The following is a 26,458-nucleotide window of genomic DNA, read 5'->3' on the forward strand; positions in this document are numbered from 1 at the left end:
TAACAGAGATGCGCTTTGCAATAAAGTCCGAGTGACTTTTAGGAGTTGAATTCACTCTGGAACACTGAGCAGTGCCAGAGCTGACGAAATGCATTGCTTTTTCATTTTCCTAGCTGTAAAAAAGTACAAATAATTCACCAACAAAAAGAAAGCATTTCACGGCGCTCCTCGCTTTGCTCTTAGCAGCCTTTTCAAAATCTACCGAACAAGCCTTTGCCATGAGAAGGGTTAGCAGAAGCGCCCGTCACCCCCACGCACATTTCTCTCCTTTCAGTTCTCGATAGTTCTGATCTTTAGGTCAACAGTCGTTTTACCACAGAACCCGCCCCGTGTACCGGAGCAAAGGGCGGGCATCGCTTTCGCAATGAGGCCTCGGCACGCCTGCGGGAGTCAGCTGGTGACTGCAGGGCAATGCCTTACTCTCTTCACCGAGTATGGAGGGAAGGACCTGCCTCACTACAGAGGGCTGAATCAAGCCGCACGCATCCGAACCCCACCTCAATGATGGGAGGCAAGGGGGAGGGGCCTGCCAGCCTACGCCTAGTATGGACCTGAGGATTCCATAACAAACAAGCATTGATAGTGCTAATCGTCTTGCCTTGGGTAACTTCGAAGACTTACAAATCAATGAACAGAAAAATATTTTTAAATCCTTGTTGTTACTCATTTATCTCAAACAGCTAACAACCGTTGACAAAGCCAATTGTATTGACAGGTGACAGGTGTCAGTTGTTGTTTTATGTATCTGGATGGAATTAGTTCTCAGAGAGTATCAGCAAAAAAGGTTTTGCCCTCCGAAGAGAACATGATGTTGTAAGTTGCAGGGGCAGCTGGCACATTGTTCAGCTTGTACCATCCTAGCCCCATGGCTGCGACAATGGCTGAGGTTAATCCAATGAGTGGAGCTTTTACTGTTTACTGTGCCTACCAGTTCAACATCCGAGTATGGGCTTGTAGCAGCATCCGCTGCATAACAATCAAAATTACGACGCCTAATTGTCATTATAGGAAGCATAGGCCCCGTGCCAAGCAACTTTGCACTGTACTATGTGGATTAAACAACATAGCTGCAAAAGCTATTAAAAGAATCAAAAGCCACTTGGCCCTCGTCCGTGGGTGATAATTACTGCTCACAATGGAAAACAAACGGTTACAGCAAACAAACTAGGGTGCTTCAAGCACACAACAAGGAGCTAAATACCTGCAATGCCACCAAGAAGCTGAAGGCACACTAAAACACTTGAATAAATGAAAGGTGCCCACAAGGAGCAAAACCCCGAGCAGGTTAGATGTGTGGGAAATGGAGTTTGGTGTACATTTCTGCATTCACCAGCTTAAGGCATGGCACCGCTACAGGGTCAGCATGCAGTGGCAGAAAAGGTGGGTGCAAGTTGGACGCTAAGTGGAGTTTAAATAAGTTGCAAATATGAGCCAAAAATAGCAGAAAATGGAGAATGAATCATCGCCAACAAATTAATCCATGTAGTGCCAATCTTGTACATTTATATTTTAGAACAATCTGTCAAATATTTCAACCGAACCAGGTGATACACCGGCACTTCACTTGCAGGACAGCTCTAAAGCTTCTAGAGTGCGTGGATGTGGTGAAGGCACGACTGTCCACCGGAGAACTGCAAATACTGCAACACATGAGGACTTTGCACATGGCCTCATATGTGTCGTGGAAAGGGAAAAAGGAAGAATAGGTTACTTAAAAACACTGACTGAGACCAGAAGTTATGATTCAACACCAATAACCATTTTCAGGATGCCCTACCTTTCCAGGGTAGCTACAGCTCTGTTCAATAGAGGTTTTCTCATGCCTTGTCAATCACACCTACTCTGTATGATGGGCTACTCTATTCTCTCCTTCCGTTCTGCTCTCCAATGCTCCACGGTCTCGGTACTCTGCTGCGTACACACTAACCCATCTGCTGCTATTGCTTTCTCCTCGGGAATACCTCTGCAGTTCTACACCTATGGTCTGCAAATAGTACTTCTTTTTTCCTAACCAAATGGACTTTGCCAAGTGAGCCTTTCACCTTCCAATCTTGGGTGGCCTCCTACGCTACACAGAACTTTTCTTCATCATTCCATCTCTTCCTCTGGGAATGTCTTTCCAACAGTTCTGTTTATGACCTAACAGCCACATGCCAGCAACTGTCAGTAGAAATCAAATGCAAGTGGTCAACTGTCATTTTTATCACAGCATCCTCATTTTTTCAATCCCCGCTGTCAAGTTTTTCATGTACTCTACAGTTCCCAACATCTACTATACTGATGAAAATCAACCACCGCCTGTTCAGCAGAGTGTTCCCGTGCACTACCACTCAATTGTCATTAATACTAGCTGCTCCAGCTCCCCACCTCTACCACATACCTGCCCTACACCCACTATTGCTGGCTCAGAAAGAAGGCCACAGCCCAACTGCTGTCAAATGCAAACAAAAGTTGTGGAAACGTGTTATTGTTCCTTTAGTGGAGGGCTGTGTTTTGCATTGTAAGGCAGGTTTGCATTGTCTTTTGCAATTATGGGACAGCGGCATGTGCGTTTATGATCATTTTTGCATAAGAAAAGTCTATCGGAAATTACGTAGCCGCCAAATGACCCCCCCAATGAAGATGCTGACTTCCAGGGATCCAGAATTGTTAGCTAATAGTACAAAGCATGCTGGACTGCTAGGCCGGTATTTATACCTGGAACAGCAGGTCTTCCCTCTTCTGCATGAAAAGCGATGCTGGCGGACAAACCTTGACTGAGCAAGTGTCAGCCTCAACACCTAGTCAGCTGATCGCTCCCCAGTTGCTGGCTCCTTTGTCATATGTTTTGTTTGTGGAACCTGCAGGTTGCTAAGGCCTCAGCTTCACTCAGGTTTCCACAACAAAACTGGCGTTTAAGAAAACAACACAGAATGGTCAGTTTGTCAAATGTTTTTCAGGACTCTCTTGTCAAACTACTTTTGAAAAACACATTTTTCTTGCAGCAATAAATCAGCAGAGGGCGACATCTGGAACAGCCATGCCCCTCCCACGGTGAATCCTTACCAGCTGACCCCAGGTCAGGAGGGTGGCAGTCAGTCACTGCTGGTTAGTCAGCCAGCACACATAAATGTGGGGTGTGTGAGCCTGTACTAAAATGAGAATGGCGAAATAGTTAACCACAGCTTTTGGCTTAAAAAGTAGGACAGGGCAGAGGTCATGCCAAGCTCTGAATGGCTCCAGTTCACTGTAACATCTATCCATCTCTTCCCGTTAATTTTCCTTTCTAGCAGATGTTCTGGTTTAGGCAACTAGGTAAACAGGGTCACAGATCACACCCAGATGTTAACTGTTTGCGGAATTTTCTTATCTGGCAGTCGTTTTAGGTGAACTTCAGAGAGAAGTCATCGGGTATCATCTGCCATCTAGGCTGCTTTGGGGAAGAGCAGATATTTTGAAGTTTCCAGCGCGTGGCCTTATTTGCAACCTCATTGTGGTAGTCAATTCATAATGGAATAAACAATGCCACATCTAACAGCCTTGACTGCATGAGATACATGGATGTTGGACCCGGCCTCGTGGCGTGGTCCCGAACCCTCCTACCCGACCCGGGCAGCCCCCACCCTGCGGGGTCCCGCCGGATTGTACTTTGCCGCCCGCGCCAGCCTACACGACCCGGCTCGCCCCGGCCTCAGCCCCAGCGAAGCCCCGACATCGAGGCACCAAGATCCGGCCAGGGGGTACCAAGTGGCCACTCCACCGATCCCGGAGGAGGGGAGTTTCGATGGGACCCCCAACCGTCCCTCAACGCCTGGTCTCAATCACCCTCCGGCCCTCCTGGGCGCTGGCGCCTCTCCCGCTGGGTGTCTGGCCTCTCCCATCTCGGCCCCTCCACCCCCCAGGCGCAAGTGTCCGGACATCAAAGGGGTCCAGACCTATATCTGGGGCAGCCTCCCGCCAGGACGGCAGTTGTATCCTGGAGTCAAGAGCCCTGCTGATCGGATCGCGGCTGACCCTACGGAGAAAGACTCATTACTTGGAACTTGGACCTCTGAGCCCTGCTGACTGCGTCGCGGCTCCCCCCTCTTGCTGAGGAGAAGACACTCCCGGACCATCGGAGCCCTACTGACCTCGTCGCGGCTCGACCTCGCAGAAGCAAACCATCGGAGCCCTGCTGACCTCGTCGCGGCTCGACCTCACCGCAGCAATCCCCCTGAACCGTACGGAACCCCCCGGCTCGAGGATTGAGAGCTAGGCGCAGGGTGTCCAGTACCAGGCTAAGACTGAGACTGTCCCGCTACCCCATCCCAACAAGACTTTGAGACTCTTTGGGATCTCTCGATCCACCTGTAAATATTGCCACAGAAATCTGCCTTGCTTATCGATAAAAACGTATAAGAATTGGTACCCTGGTTGTGTCCCTTTGTGGTGGGGGGGTTGCTTGGCTGATACGAACCTAGGAGAAGGACCTCACCCAGGAGGCTTCTCAGCGGCGCTCGGCTACTCGCCTACGGAATGGTGATCCTCAGGGTGGTCAGTCCGATACCATCGGGCACCCGGAGGGCGCCTTCTAACATTGGTGGCCAGCGGTGCAATCCGAGCCCGACGCAGTTCGTACAGCGAGTAACTCACCCACTACCTACCTAGACACAGGGTAACCATGAACGACCAGCAGACCACCCCAACCGCGGAGTTCCGACAAGAACGGTTGGAGGAATATACACATAAGGAACTAAAACAGTTTTGTAAAGACAAAGGCATCGCAACCACCGGATTAAACACAAAAGAGGACCTGCAAACAGCCCTAAAGACCTGGGTAGAGTCCGAAGCGGCCTACCCGCAAACCGAAGAAAACCCGGTGCCAAACGTACCCCGGCAACCAACCACAGCCCCGGCAGAGGGGAGAACAACCAGCACGGAGACCGGCCTCTCCCCGGAGGAGATACGAGAACGGGAGAGGGCCAGGACCCACGAGTTAGAGCTCGCCCGGCTCCGCCTGGACGGCAAACTCCTACTAGCCGAAAAGAAGTTGGCCCTGGAGCAACTGCGGTTGCATGAAGAAATAGAGGAGAAAAAGCGGCACCGAGAACTGGAAGAGAGGAGGCTAACCCTCGAGCATGAGCGGGGGCTAAAGGAACTTGAAATCAAGTCTAGAAATGGAGAGACCGGCACCCCCGGAAACCGAGACACCCCCCCGCTGGTCGAGGCGAAAGTACATATCCCCAAGGATGTCGTCAAAGAGTACTACAAGAACGACGACATCCAACAATGGTTTAAGGCCTATGAGGTAGCCATGACCGCCCATCGGGTGCCCCGGAAGGATTGGGGTGCCGGCCTATGGGGACGGTTCCTCAGCGAAGGCAGAGACACCCTGCTACAGCTCCCCGACGCAGTGATGACCTCCTATGACCATATGAAGGAGGCCCTGCTCACCCGCTATGGACTCACCCCAGAGATGTACCGCCAACGCTTCCGGGACTGCAAGAAGCTCCCCGGTACCACCTGGGTGGAATACGCAGACTTTTTTTAGCAGAGCCCTGGAAGGTTGGATCAAGGGCAGCAAGGTCACCTCCTACGAACAACTGTTCGACCTCATTGTATGGGAGCACCTCTCCAACAACTGCTTCATCGAGCTGAGACAGCACCTCCTCAACAGCAAGCTGACCGAGCCGCGGAAGCTCGCCGCCGAGGCCGATCGATGGGTAAACACCCGGGTCCCAAGAAACTCAATGGGGGAGTACCAACGGAACCCCATGGGCCCCCCCGCCAGCGGGGTGGAGGAGGAGGAGGAGGAGCGAACAGGAACAGAGACTTTCCAGTGGGGCCACCCCGGAGTCCTCCCCGGGGACCGCCCTCCAACCGCACGTCCCCGTCCCTCGCACGAAGAGGGGCCCCTCCAGCCCGACCAGGGCCTCGACCGACGGTAACGTGCTACAACTGCCAACAACCCGGGCACTATGCCAGTGACCCTACCTGCCCTGTGAACCGACGAGCGGGGACCACCGGGCCACCCCCCCGCCAGTTGGCGGCCGCTGCCCTGGGGGAAGGGGGAGAAGAGGAAGAAAACTACGACGCTGGACCAACCGAGTGGGAACCCGCCGCCATGACATTAGTCTGCCTGGGCAGTCGGGAGATGATACCCCGGGCTCCCATCCCGAGCAACACCCAGAAGTACCAACAGTGGGTCACCATCAATGGACGCCGGGCTGAAGCCCTCCGAGACACCGGAGCCAGCGTGACAGCCGTCCGCTGCCACTTGGTGACCCCCGAACAGATCTTGCCTAACGTACTGTGCCCCGTCCGGTCGGCAGACAACACTGAGAGCTTGTGCCAGATGGCCCGGATTCCCTTCGAGTGGGGGGGGGGGGGGGGGGGGGGGGGGGGGGGGAGTGTCGGGCATGCTGAAGGTCACCGTCCGCGACGACGCCCCCGTGGACTGCCTCCTCGGGAACGACCTGGAAAGTTCCCCCTGGGCCCACGTTGAGCGCCGAGAGCATCTGGGGATGCTGGGACTGCCCGAATGGGTCTGCGCAACCACCCGGTCCACGACCGCCCGGGCCATCCAACCGAGCATCGAGGCTCCCCCCGAAGAGCAGGAATGGCCCGAACCACCAGCCCCCTCCGTCGAAGAAGAAGCCGACACTGAAGCCGGGCCGCCAGAACTCGCCCCGGACGAGGTCGCCGCGCTCGGCGACCTCCCCGAACTTGGTCAATGGCGCCAAGACGGTGGCCCCACACGGGAGCAGTTCCGCCAAGAACAAAAGACCTGCCCCTCCCTCGAAGGGACCCGACAGCAAGCAGCCGCCCAGGCCGCCGGAGACCAGGCGGGGACCCACTGGGTCTATTGGGACAACGACCTCCTCTACAGCGAGCAGAAGACCGCAGAATTGGGGGCCAGCCGCGTGCTGGTGGTCCCCCTCAGGTTCCGGGACTTCCTACTCAATCTGGCGCATGATGTGCCCCTCACCGGGCACCTGGAGCAGGACAAAACATACAGCCGCCTGGTGACCCACTTCTACTGGCCCTGAATGCGGAAGGACGTGGACAATCATTGCCGGACCTGCCCGACCTGCCAAGCCAGCGGGAAGAGCGGGGGAAGGGTCAAAGCCCCTTTACAGCCCTTCCCAGTAGTCAACACCCCGTTCGAGCGAGTGGGGATCGACATCGTGGGGCCCCTGGACCCCCGAACCTCCCAGGGGCATCGCTTCATCCTCGTCCTGGTCGACCATGCCACCCGATACCCAGAGGCCATCCCTCTCCGGACAGTGACAGCCCCCGTGGTGGGCCGGGCCTTGATGGGAATCTTCTCCCGAATAGGATTCCCCCGGGAGGTTGTGAGCGACCGAGGCACCAACTTTATCTCGAAGTATATGCGGTCCCTGTGGCAACAGTGCGGGGTCACCTACAAATTCACCACCCCATACCACCCCCAGGGGAACGGTCTAGTCTAACGATTTAACCGGACATTAAAAGGGATGATCAAAGGCCTTGAGGAGCCCCTGAGACGCAAGTGGGACGTCCTGCTGCCCTGCCTCCTGTTTGCCTATCGGGAGGGCCCGCAAAAATCTCTGGGGTTCAGCCCCTACGAACTCTTGTACGGACACCCTGTCCGAGGCCCTCTCAGCCTGGTCAAGGAAGGCTGGGAGACCACCATCCAAGATGCTTCCCCGGACGTCTACCGGTACCTCCTGACCCTGCGAAACCAGACACGGAAATTCAGGGAACTGGCCGAAGCCAACCTCGAGGCCAGCCAGGAGGAGATGAAACGCTGGTATGACCAGAACGCCTCCTCCATCGAGTTCGAGCCCGGCCAGCAGGTCTGGGTCATGTCGCCCGTCGACCCCTGTGCCCTCCAAGACAAGTGGACCGGGCCCTTCAAGGTGGTCGAGAAGAAGAGCCCCGTCACCTACTTGGTCGACCTGGAAACCCCCAGGAACCCTCTCCGGGTCCTCCACGCCAACAGACTCAAACCCCACTTTGCCCGAACCAAACTTAGTCTGTTGATGGCTACGGACGATGGGGCCGAGGACGATTCCAACCCCTACCCGACCTCCTGAAAACCTCCGAAAAGGACGGCTCCGTGGAAGGAGTCATCCTCTCTGCTACCCTGACTCCCGATCAGCGCCGAGACTGTCAAGGACTGCTGCACCGCTTCGCTGCTCTCTTCTCCCTCACTCCCGGAGTCACCCGATGGTGCGTCCACGATGTCAACACCGGGGACAGCCCCCCTGTGCGACACCGAGCCTACCGGGTCCCCGAGCGAGTGCGGGCCTGCATCCACGCCGAGGTCAACAAGATGTTGGCCCTGGGGGTCATCGAACCCTCCGACAGCCCCTGGGCCAGCCCGGTGGTCCTGGTGCCGAAAGCTGCCGCCCCCGGCACCACCCCAGAGCTCCGGTTTTGTGTGGACTATCGGGGATTAAATGCCATCACCAAACCGATGCCCATCCCATGCCTCGGGCAGATGAACTGATCGACCGCCTAGGGGCAGCCCGCTACCTTAGCACCTTCGACCTCACCGCCGGATACTGGCAGATCGGGCTCACCCCCAGCGCCCAGGAGCGGTCCGCTTTCTCCACCCCCGATGGCCATTACCACTTCTGCGTGATGCCCTTCGGCATTAAAAATGCCCCGGCGACCTTCCAGAGGCTAGTAAATAAGGTACTGGCCAGCCTAGAAGCGTTCAGCGCCGCCTACCTGGACGATATTGCCGTGTTCAGCAGCCACTGGGCCGAGCACCTGAGGCACCTCGGGGAGGTCCTGACTGCCCTCCAAAGGGCCGGACTTACCATAAAAGCCAGCAAGTGTCAGATAGGCCAAGGGTCAGTGACCTATCTGGGACATCAGGTGGGGAGCGGCCATGTGGCTCCCCTCCAGCCAAAGATCGACGCCATCGTGGCCTGGGAGCCCCCAACCACTCAAACAGCTGTGAGGGCCTTCCTGGGACTCACGGGCTATTACCGGCGGTTCATTCAGAACTATGGAAGCATTGTGGGCCCCCTCACGGAGCTCACATCAAAGAAGCAGCCCAAGAAGGTGCACTGGACGCCCCGCTGTCAGGCGGCCTTCGAGACCCTCAAGACAGCAATGTGTACCGCTCCCGTGCTGCAGGCCCCCGACTACAGCAAGGAGTTTGTCGTGCAGACGGATGCCTCAGAGTACGGCATCGGGGCCGTCTTGTCCCAGGTAAACCCTGAGGGGGTTGAACAGCCGGTGGCCTTCATCAGCCGGCGCCTGCTGCCCAGGGAGCAGAGATGGAGCACCATCGAACGGGAGGCCTTCGCCGTGGTGTGGGCCCTCAAGAAGCTCCGGCCCTACCTCTTTGGCACCCACTTTCGGGTCCAAACCGACCACCGACCCTTGCGGTGGTTGATGCAGATGAGAGGCGAGAACCCGAAGTTGTTGCGATGGTCTCTCTCTCTGCAGGAGATGGACTTCACTGTAGATCATCGGCCCGGCAACGACCACGCCAACGCAGACGGCCTGTCCCGCTTCTTCCGCCTCGGCGAGGAGAACTCCCAAGACGATGGGTGACTCTCCCTGCCTTCAGCTGGGGGGGGGGGGGGGGGGGGGGGGAGGGGACGCCTGTTGGACCCGGCCTCGTGGCGTGGTCCCGAACCCTCCTACCCGACCCGACGGGGGCAGCCCCCACCCTGCGGGGTCCCGCCGGATTGTACTTTGCCGCCCGTGCCAGCCTACGCGACCCGGCTCGCCCCGGCCTCAGCCCCAGCGAAGCCCCGACATCGAGGCACCAAGATCCGGCCAGGGGGTACCAAGTGGCCACTCCACCGATCCCGGAGGAGGGGAGTTTCGATGGGACCCCCAACCGTCCCTCAACGCCTGGTCTCAATCGCCCTCCGGCCCTCCTGGGTGCTGGCGCCTCTCCCGCTGGGTGTCTGGCCTCTCCCATCTCGGCCCCTCCGCCCCCCAGGCGCAAGGGTCCGGACATCAAAGGGGTCCAGACCTATATCTGGGGCAGCCTCCCGCCAGGACGGCAGTTGTATCCTGGGGTCAAGAGCACTGCTGATCGGATCGCGGCTGACCCTACGGAGAAAGACGCATTACTTGGAACTTGGACCTCTGAGCCCTGCTGACTGCGTCGCGGCTCCCCCCTCTTGCTGAGGAGAAGACACTCCCGGACCATCGGAGCCCTGCTGACCTCGTCGCGGCTCGACCTCGCAGAAGTAAACCATCGGAGCCCTGCTGACCTCGTCGCGGCTCGACCTCGCAGAAGCAAACCATCGGAGCCCTGCTGACCTCGTCGCGGCTCGACCTCACCGCAGCAATCCCCCTGAACCGTACGGAACCCCCCGGCTCGAGGATTGAGAGCTAGGCGCAGGGTGTCCAGTACCAGGCTAAGACTGAGACTGTCCCGCTACCCCATCCCAACAAGACTTTGAGACTCTTTGGGATCTCTCGATCCACCTGTAAATATTGCCACAGAAATCTGCCTTGCTTATCGATAAAAATGTATAAGAATTGATACCCTGGTTGTGTCCCTTTGTGGTGGGGGGGGTTGCTTGGCTGATACGAACCTAGGAGAAGGACCTCACCCAGGAGGCTTCTCAGCGGCGCTCGGCTACTCGCCTACGGAACGGTGATCCTCGGGGTGGTCAGTCCGATACCATTGGGCACCCGAAGGGCGCCTTCTAACAATGGAACTGGGATATTTCAGAGCTATGGGACAGTGACCATCTCAGGATAGTGACCATTTCAGGACAGTCTCTGCTCAGACTGACACTAGCCCCAAAACCATCATTTTAGCAGTTGAATTCATTCTTTTCACGTCCAGTATGAAACGCAGATATTGCCTGAGAACCCTTCCTATAGCACACCAGGTCAGACAGTTTACAAAAGTGTATACAGTACCATCCACTCAAGAAGTTTCTTGTCTTTTTCGGGTTTGTGATGTTCTTCCCCAAGGAAAGTGTACGGCAGTGCACAGTTCGATGCTATAGTGTACCTCAAACAAATGACTCATCTGAAAAGTGAAACGGGCGTGGGCCATGGACAAAAGAAGTTTTCTTCTCAAACCAGTCTTCTAAAAATACCTGGGATAAGATGTGCCTGTGAGGCAGTAACAGCTGCTACCGGGAAGTATTGATGGGGTCGTCGGGGGTTGTTGAAAGAAGAAAAAAAAAAAAAGGATGAAAAAATTTCTAAAGCAAAAAACACTTAGCTTCCCATTGGCCGGCTCTCCTGCATACTCTTCATCCACATCAATACACACCCAGGCTCCCTCCACTAAGCCAATCACAACGCTGCAATGCAGAATTGTGATATGGCGATCAGACGGGGAATGGGAGCTCACCAGGCTGTGTAACACAGCCTGGCAAGGAACATGCAAAGTGTGCATGGCTGTTTTGCGCCGGCCAAACAGTCATGCACATTTTAGAGTGTGCTCTTTACTCCTCCCCCTGCTCAGCGACCGGCACAGCCCTACCCTGCCCACACCTTTAGAGCACACGACAAAAGTGTAAAATAAAATATTAACATTATTATAATTTTATTTTTCTTGTGGGACAATGCTCCTCCGCATTAGCAGAAGAGTCGAAACTGATGTGAGGTATATGTTTGCGTATAATTTTCTTTCACATGACTAATGAAATAGATTTGCATAAAACTTATAATTTTCTTGAAATGTACACATATTTTGCAGAGGAAGAAAAAAATATATATTTTGCCCATCCCCACAAACAACTCAATTTCACTATCTATGCCTCTTCTGTCTGTCTGTAAAAAGAGGGATATATTGGTTGGCAGCTTTGTATCACTGTCAGTGGATCTTAGGGGAATCATCTTAGTACAGGCAAAAATCAGTCGTAGTGGCAAGGCTTTAACTAATCCATAAAATATCTTCTTCTGTGTCATCCAAACCTTCTACTACCACTGCCGATAGTACTATGTGCACAGCGTACCAAGCTGGTGTTGCTTCTGCTCCTACACCACCATAATTTACTGATCGGTCCCTTATAGCTGGGCACTCATGAAGTCTGTAGTCTGCTCTTTCACCCTTTTCTTCTCCCCTTGGCTACTTTAACACTCACTTTCTCCCTGGCACACCAAAAACTCCCTGGGACTCACACTCCAGACCCATCCATCTGCGTAGTCCTCCTGTTCATACCTCTCACCAGCCTTAGAGTGTATTGATCTCACTTCACAGCAGTAGTTTGCGACCTCTGGCAAGGAATCTATGGGCTGTTTTTTGAGGGTACGGCACTGTGAGTTTCTATCTGCAAACAAACTACAGCTCCAATGCCAAGCTTCTCCGACGATGGTACGGGAGAATCATAGTGGATAGGCTGTTTGCTGAATGCTGTCTGCATCTCACAGAATCCCTGCTATTCTCTCCAGACAGATGTGGTGGGGCAGGGGGCAGACATCTGGCTGTTGTCCGTCATGTTCACTGGAGTGAACATCCCGTGGTTTATGGAGGGAATTGGTGGTAGACCACCTGAATAACAGTTTGGGCAATTGATGAGCCTGTCTTTTGAGTCTGGGCATAGGCTTGACCACTATAAATGTAATATAGTTGATGAATGTCAGTCCCCCTCCAGTCTCTTCTGCTGTCTTTATCAGTGGCTTTGTCTTCTGGGCCACTGCAGCAAAGCCTACTCGGATGGTCTTCTCTCACAGCTTGTCCCAGAAGACTGGTCTTTCCCTAGTATCTCTCATGGTCAGGCTTGTATCTCATCAGCATGGCTCGTCCTCAAGCAATGATGAGCCGTGTTGGTTTATGTGGCCCTTTGCCCTCATCCAGCTCTTTGTTTCAGTGTTGGTGCCAGTCTCCCATCTGTTCCCTCGCTCTCCTGGCTATCACTGCAACATACACGAGTCTTTTTGGGTCCGATTCTGCGGGGAATGAGAGGATGGCTCATTTCTTTGGATATTTTGTTTTTCCCGAAGGTGTGGGTCGATTGCTTTAGAAGCTGTGCAGTCTTGGGCCTTGCCACCAGACACTCTAGGAAGGGTCAGCCACGTTTGGTGGGATCTTCATCTTGCCATCTCAAAGCGGCCATTGTCTCCCCTGGGGTAGGAGCTTGAGATGGCCACCAGCTACACCTAAAGTCTACATCGCACTTAACTGCTGGTCTCAAGACACAGGTCACTCATGCCTCACTTCTGTGTTGCATGTCTTTCCTACACTTTTACCTGAGTTGATGGGCCCGCTTTTGGGTAGGAGAGCTGAGGATAAAGGAAGGTGATGACCAGGAGCTGTGCACATGAGGAGGGTTGCACAGGGTTGAACCCACGGGATTCAGTATCTAGCATGGCAGCATCATGCAATGGCCTCTGTGCCTAGGGGTGTGGTGGTCAGAGATTGAACTAAGCATGGTTTTACGCCGTTTGGTGTACACATGTGGTGGGTGGTATTATATACAATACTGTGCACTGAAAGGCAGGAGGATGCTAAGTGTTTGTTAGTCCATTCCCTGAGTGTCATGTGGTCCCACTAGAGGGGTCGCAAGTTAATTAGTGGGGTGTGAGCAGTGCTTAATTTGAGCCGGTGCAGGCCACCGACACTCATTTCGGGGCAATTCATAAATAGCCCTGATGTGCTGTGTTTCCTTATCACCATAGGCAGAATCAAAATGGTGAAGCCAAAGTCACCCATTGATCACGGAGAGTGCTATTCTTGGGATGCAATAGGGCTTAACCCCCTAGGTGGCATCACATCATCTGCTACTACAAAGGCTTTATGAGATCTGCCTGCATTTTGCCACTCTGCAATGGTTTTGTTAAGGGGTGGGTGGAATGATTCATCAAGCACACAGAACTGGCAGAATTTGACCACACTGCGTTACTCTTTGACTCAGAGTTCTGGCCAAAGTCTACCAATCACTGCATGACAGAATTTTGCTCCTGCAAGGCTCCAAAATATGCGCGCTGACGAACATAATTTGGCGTCCCCTAGACTAATTTTCTAACGCGGGTGGTCACCAATGTTCACGAGCAGTCACGGCCAGAGGGCTTCAGTTCGAGTAGATTTGTTGCTGCAGATTTTTTACTCTAGCGTAGAAAAATCAACTTGAATGGCCATGCACACGGTGCCGTTCACACCGATATGCCGATCGGCTCATGCTATCAGCACTAGATTGCAGTGTGAGCTGCATATTTTCCATACATTGTTGGAATTCTGCAGAACCTCCCCTAGTTTTTCTGTAACTCCACAGAATTCCACGGAGTGAAACTCTACGAGTTTTGCCCACCCCTAGTTTTGCTCCTTTCTGAACAATCGGTCTCAGTCTGACCAGCACCCCCCCCCATTTAGATCCAAGGCAGTGCTGCTCAACTGTGGTGTCCCTCAAGGTTCTTCCTTAAGTCCCAGGTTATTCAACATCTATGTGACTCCTCTTGCTGGCATTGTAAGAGCCTGGGGGCTTCAAGATCACCTTTTATACAGAAGACACCAGGATGATCGTTTCCAATGATGGGAGCAATGTAGAAGCCAAGGGGATTCTTGTGATCTGTCTTACTTAAGTGGCGGACTGGATGCAGGCCCACTGTCTAAAACCTAATGGGGAGAAAACAAAGCTTACTATTCGAGAAGGCTTATAGTGCCTGGAACGACTTTGTGGTGGCCTACTCTGGACCCAGCTCCAAAGCCTAAAAGAGCAGCTAAGAAGTTAGACTTCCTACGACTCACTGTCTATGAAGGACCAAGTCAATACTGAATGCAGGAGCGGTTTGGGTTTTCTAGGATCTCTTTGCAGGACTTTCCTATGCATCCCTATTAGGCAGCGTAAAACTCTTGTTCAAGCGCTCTATATTTGGTTTATTGGGGTTGTTCTTAGAGCAGATTAGGACTGTTGTCTAGCGCTGACATAACCCTCTGGGGGTGAATGTGCACTGTATAAATTCCATAAAGTATAAATATGAAAGGCAGAATCTGAAAAAACAAAAAAAATGTTTTAAAGATAAAAAATAAACACAGCCAATCCCACTTGAAAAGGGATAGGAGAATGAGCACCTGCATTGGATAACACGTGAAAGCACAGAGAAACAATGGAACTTGAGGAACGGGCCAGGTAATCGGGCCAGGTAATACTCTTCAGAAATCCGAAATAATTATTGTCTACTCACCAAGGTAGACAAACCACCTAAACCCATATCTATTGAAAAGGATCAGACCACTCTACTAATGGTAAGACCCCAGGCAAGAGAATACACCTCCAAAACCAACTCTGGTTTGTCAGAATATCCACACGTCAATACGCCCAGAGAGCACCCCAACACGTCATCTTTTCACTGGCTTGGGCTGTAGGCCGCCAAGTCCACCCCACGGCCCCCAGACATTTATACAGCGCCTACTACCTCTGACGAGGCCCTGACCCCAGGTGCAGGGGAGCAGGCCTACACATAAACCGGAGCATGCCCGTGTGCATCCATCATGGAGCTCGTAGCGCTTTGGGACAAGCTCTCCCCCAGAGCGCTAGGAGTCAAATTAACTGCAAAACGTGCAAGCTACGAAAACGTGTTATATTATAATCACAAAGCGGGCAAGCGCTATGCATGATGGCAGTGCTGGTTCTAGGATTTGCGGGGCCCTGGGCCAAAAGGTAGTGTGCGCGGCCCCTCTAATTTAGATAAGTGACCCCTTGCAAGGAGACCATTCAGAGACACTGTGGGAGGCCCATTGTCCAGCATTTTAGCACCCCCACAGTTTTAACTTTTAGCCCACAAGCAATTCTCACACCTTCAGCCTGATAGGTGTGAGAATTGCTTGTGAGCTAAAAGTTAAAACTGCGGGGGTGCTAAAATGCTGGACAATGGGCCTCCCGCAGTGTCTCTGAATGGTCTCCTCGCAAATGGGAATAGAGGAAACGTCTCCCTCCCCTAGGCCTCCAGACACTAGCCCTGAGAGGCCCGGGGAGGGGGGCCCCTGCCACTCTCTCGTGGATCCTAACTGCCAGGAGACACCTTTCTTTCAGTTGCATTGACAGGGAACAACAGGACTCACGATCGGTGCGGACCCCCATGCTGGTGGGCATAGTGCGAAGCCCTGGGCAGCTGCCCACACTACCCATGCCTAGCGCCGGCCCTGAAAGATGGGATCTGAAGGCCACACGTAATTTAATTCGACAAACTACAAGTTCCAGCATGCACCGTGCTAACCGACTAGAATGCTAGATTTGAAGATAACTGAATCTCGTAAAATCATCACACGGTTGGGCAAACAAAAATAACACAACAGGTTCGCCTCTAAAAAGGGAAAAACGCGTTTAACAAAACCAACAAGGAGGTTAATAACCCCGTTCGTGGTAATGTGATAAGCCAGGTAAATAAATGATCTTCGTTTGTTCAGCAGGAATGATATCTTTATTACTGACGATCTGGGGGTCACCGAAGAGCTTTCCTTGGACATTAGGGGGAACCCCCAGGGTAGAGAAAGTCATGGAATACAACAAGTTGCTTTCATTGAAATAGAGACAACGCCCTCGTTACATTCCATACTATAAGGGCTGCCTGAGATGGACCGTTTTCTGCAAGTCACGCGTCATTCGGACACCGGCAGCGCGCGGCGTCCTTACGCAACCTTCCTATACAAGACAGTAAATGGGGAACTTACATAAGCGCTATTTTCCCCAGGCCACTCAGTGTAGCACTTCTTCAACAATTCACTCTTTACAATAAAGTATCGCGCCCCCCGGCCAGATACAGTGGCGTGACTGAAGAAAGAGCATAAAAGCGCCAACCAACAACGAAAATAATCATTCGGCGCTTTCACCTCCCCCTCCCAGGAGGAAATTCTGCCACAGACAGAATGTCACAAGCAGTCCGGAAAAAACTGAGTGAGAAGTAAAGGTGAATACATTAGCAAGGTTTCCGCTAACCCTCTTCTTAAGACTATTACTACAGGCGCCGCCACTCACCGTCCGCTCGCCGGTGAGCTGCTGCAGGTAGTCCTGGATTTTGCTCATCAGCTCGTGGTGGCTAATGTCGATGATCTGTAGGTAGCCCGGCTTGAACTTGTATTTTTTCAGGAGCGCCTCGGCTCGGACGCAGTACGGGCAGGACGGCTTCAGGAACACGGTGACTTTCCCCGCCTGGATCTTGCTGTCTACGAAGCTCTGAGCCATCTTGCTGCCGGTCTATGCACACAACAAAGGCGGCTTCCTCGAAGGAGTCTGGCGCGAACTGCTCGCAGACACTAACGGGAAAGGGACTCAAGGGGCTGGAGGAGGGAGGGAGCGAGGCGCTAACACACCACCCTGTCGGTCAAGACACTTAAAGGGACCGAGCAGCACTTTTCCGTCCGGACTTCCTGCTTCTAGTGGGTAGATGCGAAGACGTGCATGATGCTGTACGAATAAAATAACCATTTGTAGAGGTAGAAACACATCTGTTTCGGGGAGCATTTGGGTGGAGGCGCGAAAGAGTGACAGTGACATTTCTGTGCAGGAGACAAAACTGCCAACCTGCTGTAGGGAAGTCTATGTGCTGTGTGTATACGAGATGCTTGAATATTTTTCAGGTACTCATTAATTTCCAGATTAACAAAGTGTGAGCCCCTGAGAGAACTCTCACCGTGTGTTGGTAGAAGTTGCAATTTTCTATCTGCGAGCAATGCTATTATTTTCCGTCAGCCAGCCCTGGCTTTTCCTTTCCTTTCTGGCACTTGTACTTTCACTTTCTGGTAAAACAGGTATCAAAGTACAGAACGTGAACACAGCAAACGAGGTCACCAAAATGGCTGGATTAGTGATAGTGGCATCACACACTCAGTGACCTCTAATGTCATCACAGTGTTGAGCACTTGTTCCACCCCCAGCATCTCACAGAACTCTCTCTGCTTCTCAGGGGCTGGGGAAAGGCAGCAAGTGGAAATTGCATCAGATGTACATGGCTTTAGAGCCCTAATCACTATCTGATCCTGCCTTCATAACCCCCTGGGACCAGAGGGGGCAAGGCCTGTTGTAGAGCTATCAAAGGACAAGTAACGTGTGGCATCCACCCCTTCCGGCTATGACCGATTGGCTTCTCTTTGAGAGCTGCTTTTGTCTAAAAAGCCAGGATTGCACCCAGATGACTTTATGTTTCAATGTCAACAGATTTGCAAGTGCAGAAATCTTATAAAAATGTCCACAAATGATGCCACTTTAAAACATACCTAGAGAACCTAGAAGTTCCACTGCTTCTAGGTTGGTGAATCTTTGCCACCGTTTTAGAATAGATATTACACAACAATGACATTAATAATTACATTTGATATCCAGTCAATAAAGGGGGTTGGTGAAGTTATAAAAAATTATTTTCTCATTTAGTAGATTATCCAGCATATTTGTTCTTTTTATTCAAATTAGTGGCAAATCAATTACAGAAATAATATGAAATAAGATTGGTAGAACAAGAATAGAGAAATAAAAAAGTGTGTTACATTCAGAATACAGTCCCTAATCTAAACTATAGACCTGTCTGATCCTATCGAGAACCCATAAAGAGTTCATTCTGTAAAAGAACTAGTAGATTTTGGAGCTAAGTCAGATAACTAAGAGGAAGATCGAGCTACCCATAAAGGGTAGTTCTGGAGACTCAGCCGAGTTCTCCGGACAATTGCAGTAGTAAACGTCTATGCAAGTGAAAAGGAGAGAATCACAGCGGTAGCTACGATCAGCATAAACAGGAAAATCTCCTCACAAAGCATTGCTAAAACAAAGAAATCACCGTAAGCAGTAGCTCATGGCAAGTCGGGCTAGGACAGCAAAGTGCCAAGGGACATGGCAAGGTAGGGATGCATGGAATGAATCAAGAGTGTTGTCTTTCGCTAGGAACATACACTGTATAGAAAACAGCTAAACTTGTTTCAAAAACAGATGAATGTGACATCGGTGTCCAATAGAGAGAGATCTTTCGATGGTCCATCGTCTTCGTCCTCGGTTCCCATGGTAAACGTCCACACCAGCATGAAGTCAGTTAGAAATGGCTACAATGTATTACAAGAAGTTACATCTACACAGATTCTCATGAAAGCCTTCTGCTTGCCTACTCTGCTAGATGTCTGGTGTCTCATCATATAATGATGGGCTACTCTATGAAATGAAACATTCAAATTCTGGTATGTCCTGGTTAGATCACAAAATGTAAGCTGCAGCAAGCATTGTCTTTTCATTAAAACACTTGTTCATTATGTATATGTGGCAAAGAATCCAATCTAAATACAGTGAAGTCATATAGTGTGAGGAAGGAAGGAATACATTTTTCCGGAAACAGCACATTTCATAAAAAGTCAAGCACTGGAGTTCGAATATAATGTTAAATTACTATTTTTAGAAAAGCATTTATTTTCTTAAAGGGATAGAGTAAAATAAATGAATAGTGCTGCCTAGCAAGTGGAGAAACAATAGAAATTAAAGCCTTCTGCGAAAATAAAGATCAAATTTCACTTTTGCACATTAAATAAAGGCACATTTTCTGATGTTTAACTAATAATGCATTTTTTATATTAATATTTAGCACGTTTCTATATTATTGTGTGGTGAGAGATGCCTAAAAATGTTCAACTTTTTCACAATGCATTCTGAAAGTTGTAGTCTTGGTAAACCCAAACTGATCATTGAAAATAAAGTTCTAGATTATAGTCGGCGCTAAAGGAAAAACTAAACTGGAGTATGGTGGCTCTAGTGACATGACGTCACCTGGTAACTTACTCAAGAAGTTACACAGATCCATCCTGAAGCTGCATATCCGCTTTAAGAATGTGGGCAGTTTGTTCAAGGATGAACCCTTGTGAAGTATTCCAGTGATTTGCATTGAAGCGGAAGAGCTTCTCCTCTAGGTAGTAATACCAATTCACTGTGTCCTCTTTCGTGAAGAGACACAATTCATAAATACAAAGCTAGAAGCAGATTGGTTAAAGCTTACACCAGAAACATAGTAAACGCCAATAGAGGTTTTTTACTGTAGTCAAAATCAAGTTTTCTCTTCGGGTACAAAGACATGTGTAGGTACAGAGGGGAGAGGTGGAAGGGGTGTTAAAGAAGTTTAGCAGAGGTACTGTAGCACAGTACAGGCTAGGGCTCAGGAGGAGGAGGTGGGGTGGGGTAAACCTGAGAAGAGGGAAGGTGGGTGTAGAAGGAGTGAGAGGAAGCAGGCACAGGAGGAGACAAACACTAAAGCAGGACACAGGAACCAATCTATTAGAAGACTCAATAACACACTGGAGTTAAAGGCAGAGAGGGGCGCTGCACTTATAGCAGGGATAGGGGAAGGCAGGCAGGAGAGGGTAGGACCCCTGCAGGTGGCACTAGAGAGGTACCGAGGCATGAATGTAGCCCAAGAAGAAGCCCTAGGTCTGATTTGCTCATAGAAGGGGTACCTTCCTAGTGTGAAGTGCGATCTGCGGGAAATATCTACTTATGAGATGTACACTGGGATGATCAGCTGTTGGGGAGGGGGTGAGATGTGTCCATGAATAGAGAGCTGCAGGGAGTGACATGTTGCAAGGGAAATATCTTATGGGGCAGTCTGTGCCCTGGGGTAGATCAATGGGGTGAAGTATGGCATGAAACTGTTCTGCCAAAGTGGTGTTCCCTGGGACAAAGAGCGTATCTATGGATGTGTGTCTCAGTAGCAAGAGCTGCAGGTGGTGAGATGTGAACGGGGGCAGAGAGCTGTATGTGTTGGTGTGTGTCTCAGTAGCAAGATGTGCTGATGGTGATATGTGTCCTGGGACAGAGAGTTGTATGTGTGAGCTGTTTCGGTAGTAAGATGTGCAAGTTGTGAGAAGTGCCCTGGGACAGAAAGCTGTGTGTGTATGTGTGTCTCGGTAGCAAGAGCTGCAGATTGTGAGATGTGCCCGGGGACAGAGAGCGGTGGGGCTTATTTACAAGCCCCTTGCCCCACCAGTGCGTCACTTTTTGTGAAGCACCAGCGGGCTATTCTGCTGCCCCATATTTACAAGAACACGAAAAGCCACCCTGCCTGCACACAGCACTTTGCGTGAAATGGGCGTTCCATGGGTGTTGCTGTGGGTGTTCCCACGCAACACCCATGAAACCTGACACATTTCCATATTTACAAGAAATCATAAACCTCGAAATGCGTCTGAATGCTACGCCTCCCCAGGGGAGGTGAAGGAAGGCGCAGTGCGGAGAAATGTATTAATTTTTCCTCGTTATTTTCCTCTTTCTATGCGTGCTGCATTCTGTAGCATACATGGAACAATGAAATCACCTCTTATGATTGTTTATGTGCAGGAAGGTGTCCCTTCCTGCACATAAGCAATCATTACAATTTTTTTATTTTACAAGTTCTATGTGTGCTAATGCAGCACACATAGAAGTTGTAAAACACCATTTCAGATTGTTCTAATGCAGGAATGTGTACTTCATGCACATAAACAATCATCCCCATGACACAGGCATCCTTTCACCGTGGTGCAAGGGTGCCTGCATCGACACATACCAGCTAATTGTGCACAAGCGCAGGGAAGAGCGAAGGATCCGTCATATCCTTGTAGACATGACACATCCCTGTGCTTTGAAAGTGCTGCATCATGGCACAGCCAAGGAGCTTGCGGTGCCACACTGCCTCATTTTCTTGTAAATGAGGCCCTGTATGTCTCGATAGCAAGATATGCATGTGATGCGATGTGCCCTGGACAGAGAGTTGTATGTGTGTCTGAGTAGCAATATGTGCAGGTGATAAGATGTGCCCTGGGACGGAGAGCTTTGTTGATGTGTGTCTCGCAGTGCTTGATTTGAGCCAGTGGTTTAGGGTGCTCAGCAACGGTACATAATCAACACCGGCAATTTCCTTGAGCAACAGTTAAGGACATATTCATTTACGGGGAGATTAAGTGATTTTCCCAGATTCACAGGATGTTGAGCCAACGCCGAGACTCAAACCTGGTTTCTCAGCATCAAAGTTGGCAGTTCTGGCCATTACGCCACATCCTCTCTCAACTTTCATGGTTAGTAGTTAGTTCTGTTTTAGGAGGCATTAACAGGAAAATGGGCTGGTGCAAGCGGCCTCCTGGCGATAGCCCCAGCACTTTTTTTTTTTTTACAAATTAACCGCTGATGTCTTGGTAGCAAGATGTGCAGGCGGTGAGATGTGCCCTGGTGACAGAGAGCTGTATGGATTGGTGTGTGTCTTGGTAGCTAGATGTGCAGGCAATGAGACTTGACCTGGGACAAAGAGCTGTATGTGTTCATGAATGTCTCGGTAACAAGATATGCAGGCGGTGAGACGTGACCTGGACAGAGAACTGTATGTGTTCATGTATGTCTTTGTAAGAAGATGTGCAGGTGGCGAGACGTGACCTGGAACACAGAGCCCTGTATGCGTGGGTGGGTGTCTCTGTATCTATTATTTATTTATTTAACGATTTGTAAAGCGCCTGGTGACCCGGAGGCATCCCCGCGCTGTGAGAGCTTGAATTGACCAAGAAGGGAGGGAAAAACTTATTTAGGGAAAAGCAAAGTTTTAAGCTGCTTGCGAAAACGCAAGTGGCAAGGTTCCAACCGCAAACTGCGGGGAAGCGAATTCCAGCGGGTGGCTGCCTTTACGGAGAAGCGACGGCCTCCGGCACGCACCCTCCTAAACTTGGGAACAATTGCCAGTCGCTCATTATCCGAGCGCAGAGATCTCGAGGCTTTGTATGGAGTAACCATATCTCCTAGGATCGAAGGGCCTTGTCCATTGAGAAGCTTGTGAGCGATGCACATTGCCTTAAACTCGATCCTCTCTCGCACTGGCAACCAGTGGAGAGCCTTAAGCGCAGGTCTGGCAGAGGTTCTGGAAGGAAGACCCATCAGCATCCGGGCAGCCGCATTTTGGGTTCTTTTTAGCTTGCCGAGAGTAGCTTCAGGGGCTCCTAGATAGACAGCATTGCTGTAGTCCAATCGTGCAAGAACCAGTCCTTGAACCAGGAGTTTCCTGGATTGAAAGGGAAGCAGAGGAAGGATCTTGCGGACTGACCGCATGAGTCCAAAGCAAGTTCCAGCTGTTTTAGTGGCCTGGGTTTTCATTGATAAGTCCGGTTCGAGCCAGACCCCAAGACTCTTGATTTCTTTCTTAGGGGCGGGTACCTCACCCATAATATCGGGCCAAACAGATGAAGGAATTGATGACCACTTCTTGCCCATCAGCATAACTTCTGTTTTGGATCCATTAAGTTTGAGTGAAGACTTGCACATCCAAAGATAGATTTTCTGGAGGCAGTGCAGGAGATTATCTGGGCATTGATCAAGATGTGAGAGGGAGATGACCAATTGCGTGTCGTCCGCATAACTCACAATCTTGATGCCGAAGGGGGCAACTACATCCTCCAGAGGGGCCATGTATGCGTTAAAAAGAGTGGGACTAAGTGAGGAACCCTGAGGAACCCCACTTGTCAAAGGAAGAGAGTCAGAACGGGAGTTGCCATCCCAGACCTGGAACGAACGGCCCGACAGGAATGACTCTATCCAGGCCAACGCAGTGCCCCCGAGTCCCGCCCTGGCCAGCCGGTGGAGCAAGACACGGTGATTCACCGTGTCGAAGGCTGCACTAAGGTCCAGGAGGATCACTGCCACTGACCCCCCCGAGTCCAATGCACCTTGCCTCCTCGATGACAGCGAGGAGGGCAGTGTCCGTACCTTGGCCAGGGCGAAACCCCGTTTGGGAACGTCGCAGCAGATTGTTAGATTCCAGAAATTGGGACAGCTGGACGTTAACCAATTTTTCAGCAATTTTGCTGATGCCCGGGAGGAGCGAGATCGGCCTGTAGTTGGCCAGGTCAGCGGGATCCAATTGGGGTTTTTTGAGAAGGGCTTTAACAACTGCCCCCTTCCAACTAGGAGGGACGGAGCCTTGGGACAGTGAGGCATTGATCAACTCCAAAACTGGAGGGACAATCGCAGAAGCGACTGCTTTCAAAAACCTCATGGGAGCAGGCTCACAGGGAGAGCCACTTTTCATCTTGGCCAGAGTTTTTTCAACTTCGTCCGATGAGACCGCCCTAAAAGCATTAAGCTACGGGCGAGGGTCGCCTACTGGATAAGTGTCAGGCATCACGTTGTCCCAGCAGGGTAACTGGTTAGGCTGTGGAAGTGAAGTTAAAATGTGGGAGACTTTAGAGTCAAAGTATTTTGCAAGTTCATTACTCCTGTCCAGTAGGGCCCTGGTCAATGAAGGGGGTTGTGGTATCTTTAGGAGTTCCTTGACGATGAGATAGGATTCTCTCGCGGAGTTTGTGCCATTTTTTATCCTATCATCATAGTAAGAGGCCTTAGAAAGTTTCAAAGCAGATTTATATGCTCTCACAGTCCTCCGGTAGGAGTCTTTACTGGAGTGAAGCCAGTCCTTCCTCCACAGTCGCTCCGCTTTTTTACATTCCTTGCGGAGGGCTCTGAGTTCCAGGCTAAACCAGGGGGCCGAGCCTGTCTTTCCGCTCTTGTCTTCACGGGTTTTTATAGGTATGATAGAGTCGAGTGAGTCGGAAATCCACTTCCTAAAGTTGCTATCAGCTACGACAAGGTCCCCCGAGGGGGCGGGGGTCGTCGATTCCAGAGCTCTGGCCCAGTCCTCAGTCGAGAGTCTGGACCATGCCCTGTCCTGTGTGTACGTGACGGGCTTGTGGGGCTTCCTGAATTCTCCTGGCCAGAAAAGGGGAACCAAAAAGTGGTCTGTCCAAGGGAGGGGGCAAGAGGGTTTGGCCTGGAGAGTGCGAACATTTGTAAAAACTGGGTCAAGCAGGTGGCCCTTGATATGAGTGGCTCCGGTATTGGCCAAATGGAGGCCGTAAGCAGCCAAGTCTAGTATCAGATCAGCAGCCCCTGTGTCTAGGGGGTCATCAAAGTGAATGTTGAGGTCCCCTAGCAGAGTAAAGTTAGGTGTAGAGTGGGCAAGTGCTGAGATAGATTCTAGTAGGGCGCTAGCAAAGGGACCAGCATGGCCGGGGGGGCGATACACCAGGAGGCCTGCCAGAGAGGTTGTCGGGGCCAGATGGATGGTAAAATGGCAGCTCTCTGAGTCTGTGATATGAGCGTCGCTAATTCTGCAAGAGAAATAATCTCTATGCAAAATGGCCAGTCCGCCCCCTCTACCAGAGGGACGTACTTGGGACTGGATAAGAAAACCCGGGGCCAGAGCCAAGACCACATCCGAGTCCGAGTGGGTTGTAAGCCAAGTTTCCGTGAGGAACAGAATGTCTAGCGCATGGTCCACGAGCAGGTGGTTAATAAGCAGAGCATGCATGGGAAGTGACCTACAGTTCAATTCTGCTAATTTCAGGCCGGAGTGTAATATTGGTGCCTGAAACAGTTGTAAGTTGACCGGGTGACAGAGTACACAATTTATAAAAAGTCCATCTGATTCGTGTACATAATTACACTGTGCGTTCTTTGTAGGTCTAAGACTTAGTAAGGCACGACGTGAATAGCTCACCCTATCGGAATCAACGTCTGGCATAAGTTCCAGCCCTGAGCCCATTCGTGCGCGGACGGGCGCAGACGGGCTTGCCTTTAGCGCGCCCGCTGCGCGCCTCCGCCTAGCGTCCGATTGGTGCGCATTAAGTAATGCCGTGTGCCTGAGAGCTAGACCGCCAACAAGCAGGAAAATGGCGGCTCTCACGGCAACACGGAAGCGCAGGGAATGTAATAGCGTGTGTCCCCACCGAGCAGCCCTCGTGAGTAGACAGAATCAATTACGTATCACGTATAAAATGTAAAAACAGAGTAATCCAATTTGAAAGTACAAGTATGCGGCCAGTTCAATGTTAAAAACAAAAACATGTGCAAAATAGCATAATTCAGTCAGCGTTTTTATCTTAAAAATAGAGCAGAGGCGAAATATTGTAAGCAAGAAGATGTGCAAGGTAGCAAGTAGCATAAATCAAACAGCGTTTTTCAAACAGTAAAGACGGACCTTCAAGCGCTGCGCATCCGATTGGTGCGCATTAAGTAATGCCGTGTGCCTGACAGCTAGACCGCCAACAAGCAGGAAAATGGCGGCTCTCACGGCAACACGGAAGCGCAGGGAATGTAATAGCGTGTGTCCCCACCGAGCAGCCCTCGTGAGTAGACAGAATCAATTATGTATCACGTATAAAATGTAAAAACAGAGTAATCCAATTTTAAAGTACAAGTATGCGGCCAGTTCAATGTTAAAAACAAAAACATGTGCAAAATAGCATAATTCAGTCAGCGTTTTTATCTTAAAAATAGAGCAGAGGCGAAATATTGTTAGCAAGAAGATGTGCAAGGTAGCAAGTAGCATAAATCAAACAGCGTTTTTCAAACAGCAAAGCCGGACCTTCAAGCACAAGATGTGCCCTGAGAACGCATTATGCACAGAATGAAAATTGCACTGAGAGCGAGGCAACACTGAAAACAAAACTGCAGGGACAGCACACCTGAAACCCACAGCCTTTGACATCGAACCAAGAATAACCTCAGTGTAGGGAACACTACTCCCACTGTGGCGTTGCTGCAGTCCATGAAGCCTTCGATGTAAGGTTGCTGCAGTAGAAGCCAGTGCGATGCAGTAAAAGGAA

At 51.0% G+C, this 26,458-nt stretch overlaps 1 protein-coding gene across 2 annotated transcripts in view; it reads right to left on the reverse strand.

The window, feature by feature from the left end:
• Nucleotides 1–17,758, reverse strand: part of GLRX (glutaredoxin) — a 97,903-nt gene extending 80,145 nt beyond the window's left edge. Inside the window, exon 1 of one of the 2 annotated variants that reach the window (XM_085632500.1) lies at nt 16,854–17,758. In XM_085632500.1, coding sequence (XP_085488626.1) covers nt 16,854–17,060 — 207 coding nt within the window. In that variant the 5' untranslated portion in view covers nt 17,061–17,758. The remainder of the gene's footprint in view (nt 1–16,853) is intronic. The other variant, XM_085632501.1, reaches the window with a different exon arrangement.
• Nucleotides 17,759–26,458: the final 8,700 nt, after the last annotated feature.

The sequence above is a fragment of the Triturus cristatus genome, chromosome 2_1 (assembly GCF_964204655.1).
Source record: "Triturus cristatus chromosome 2_1, aTriCri1.1, whole genome shotgun sequence".
Taxonomy (NCBI): Eukaryota; Metazoa; Chordata; class Amphibia; order Caudata; family Salamandridae; genus Triturus; species Triturus cristatus.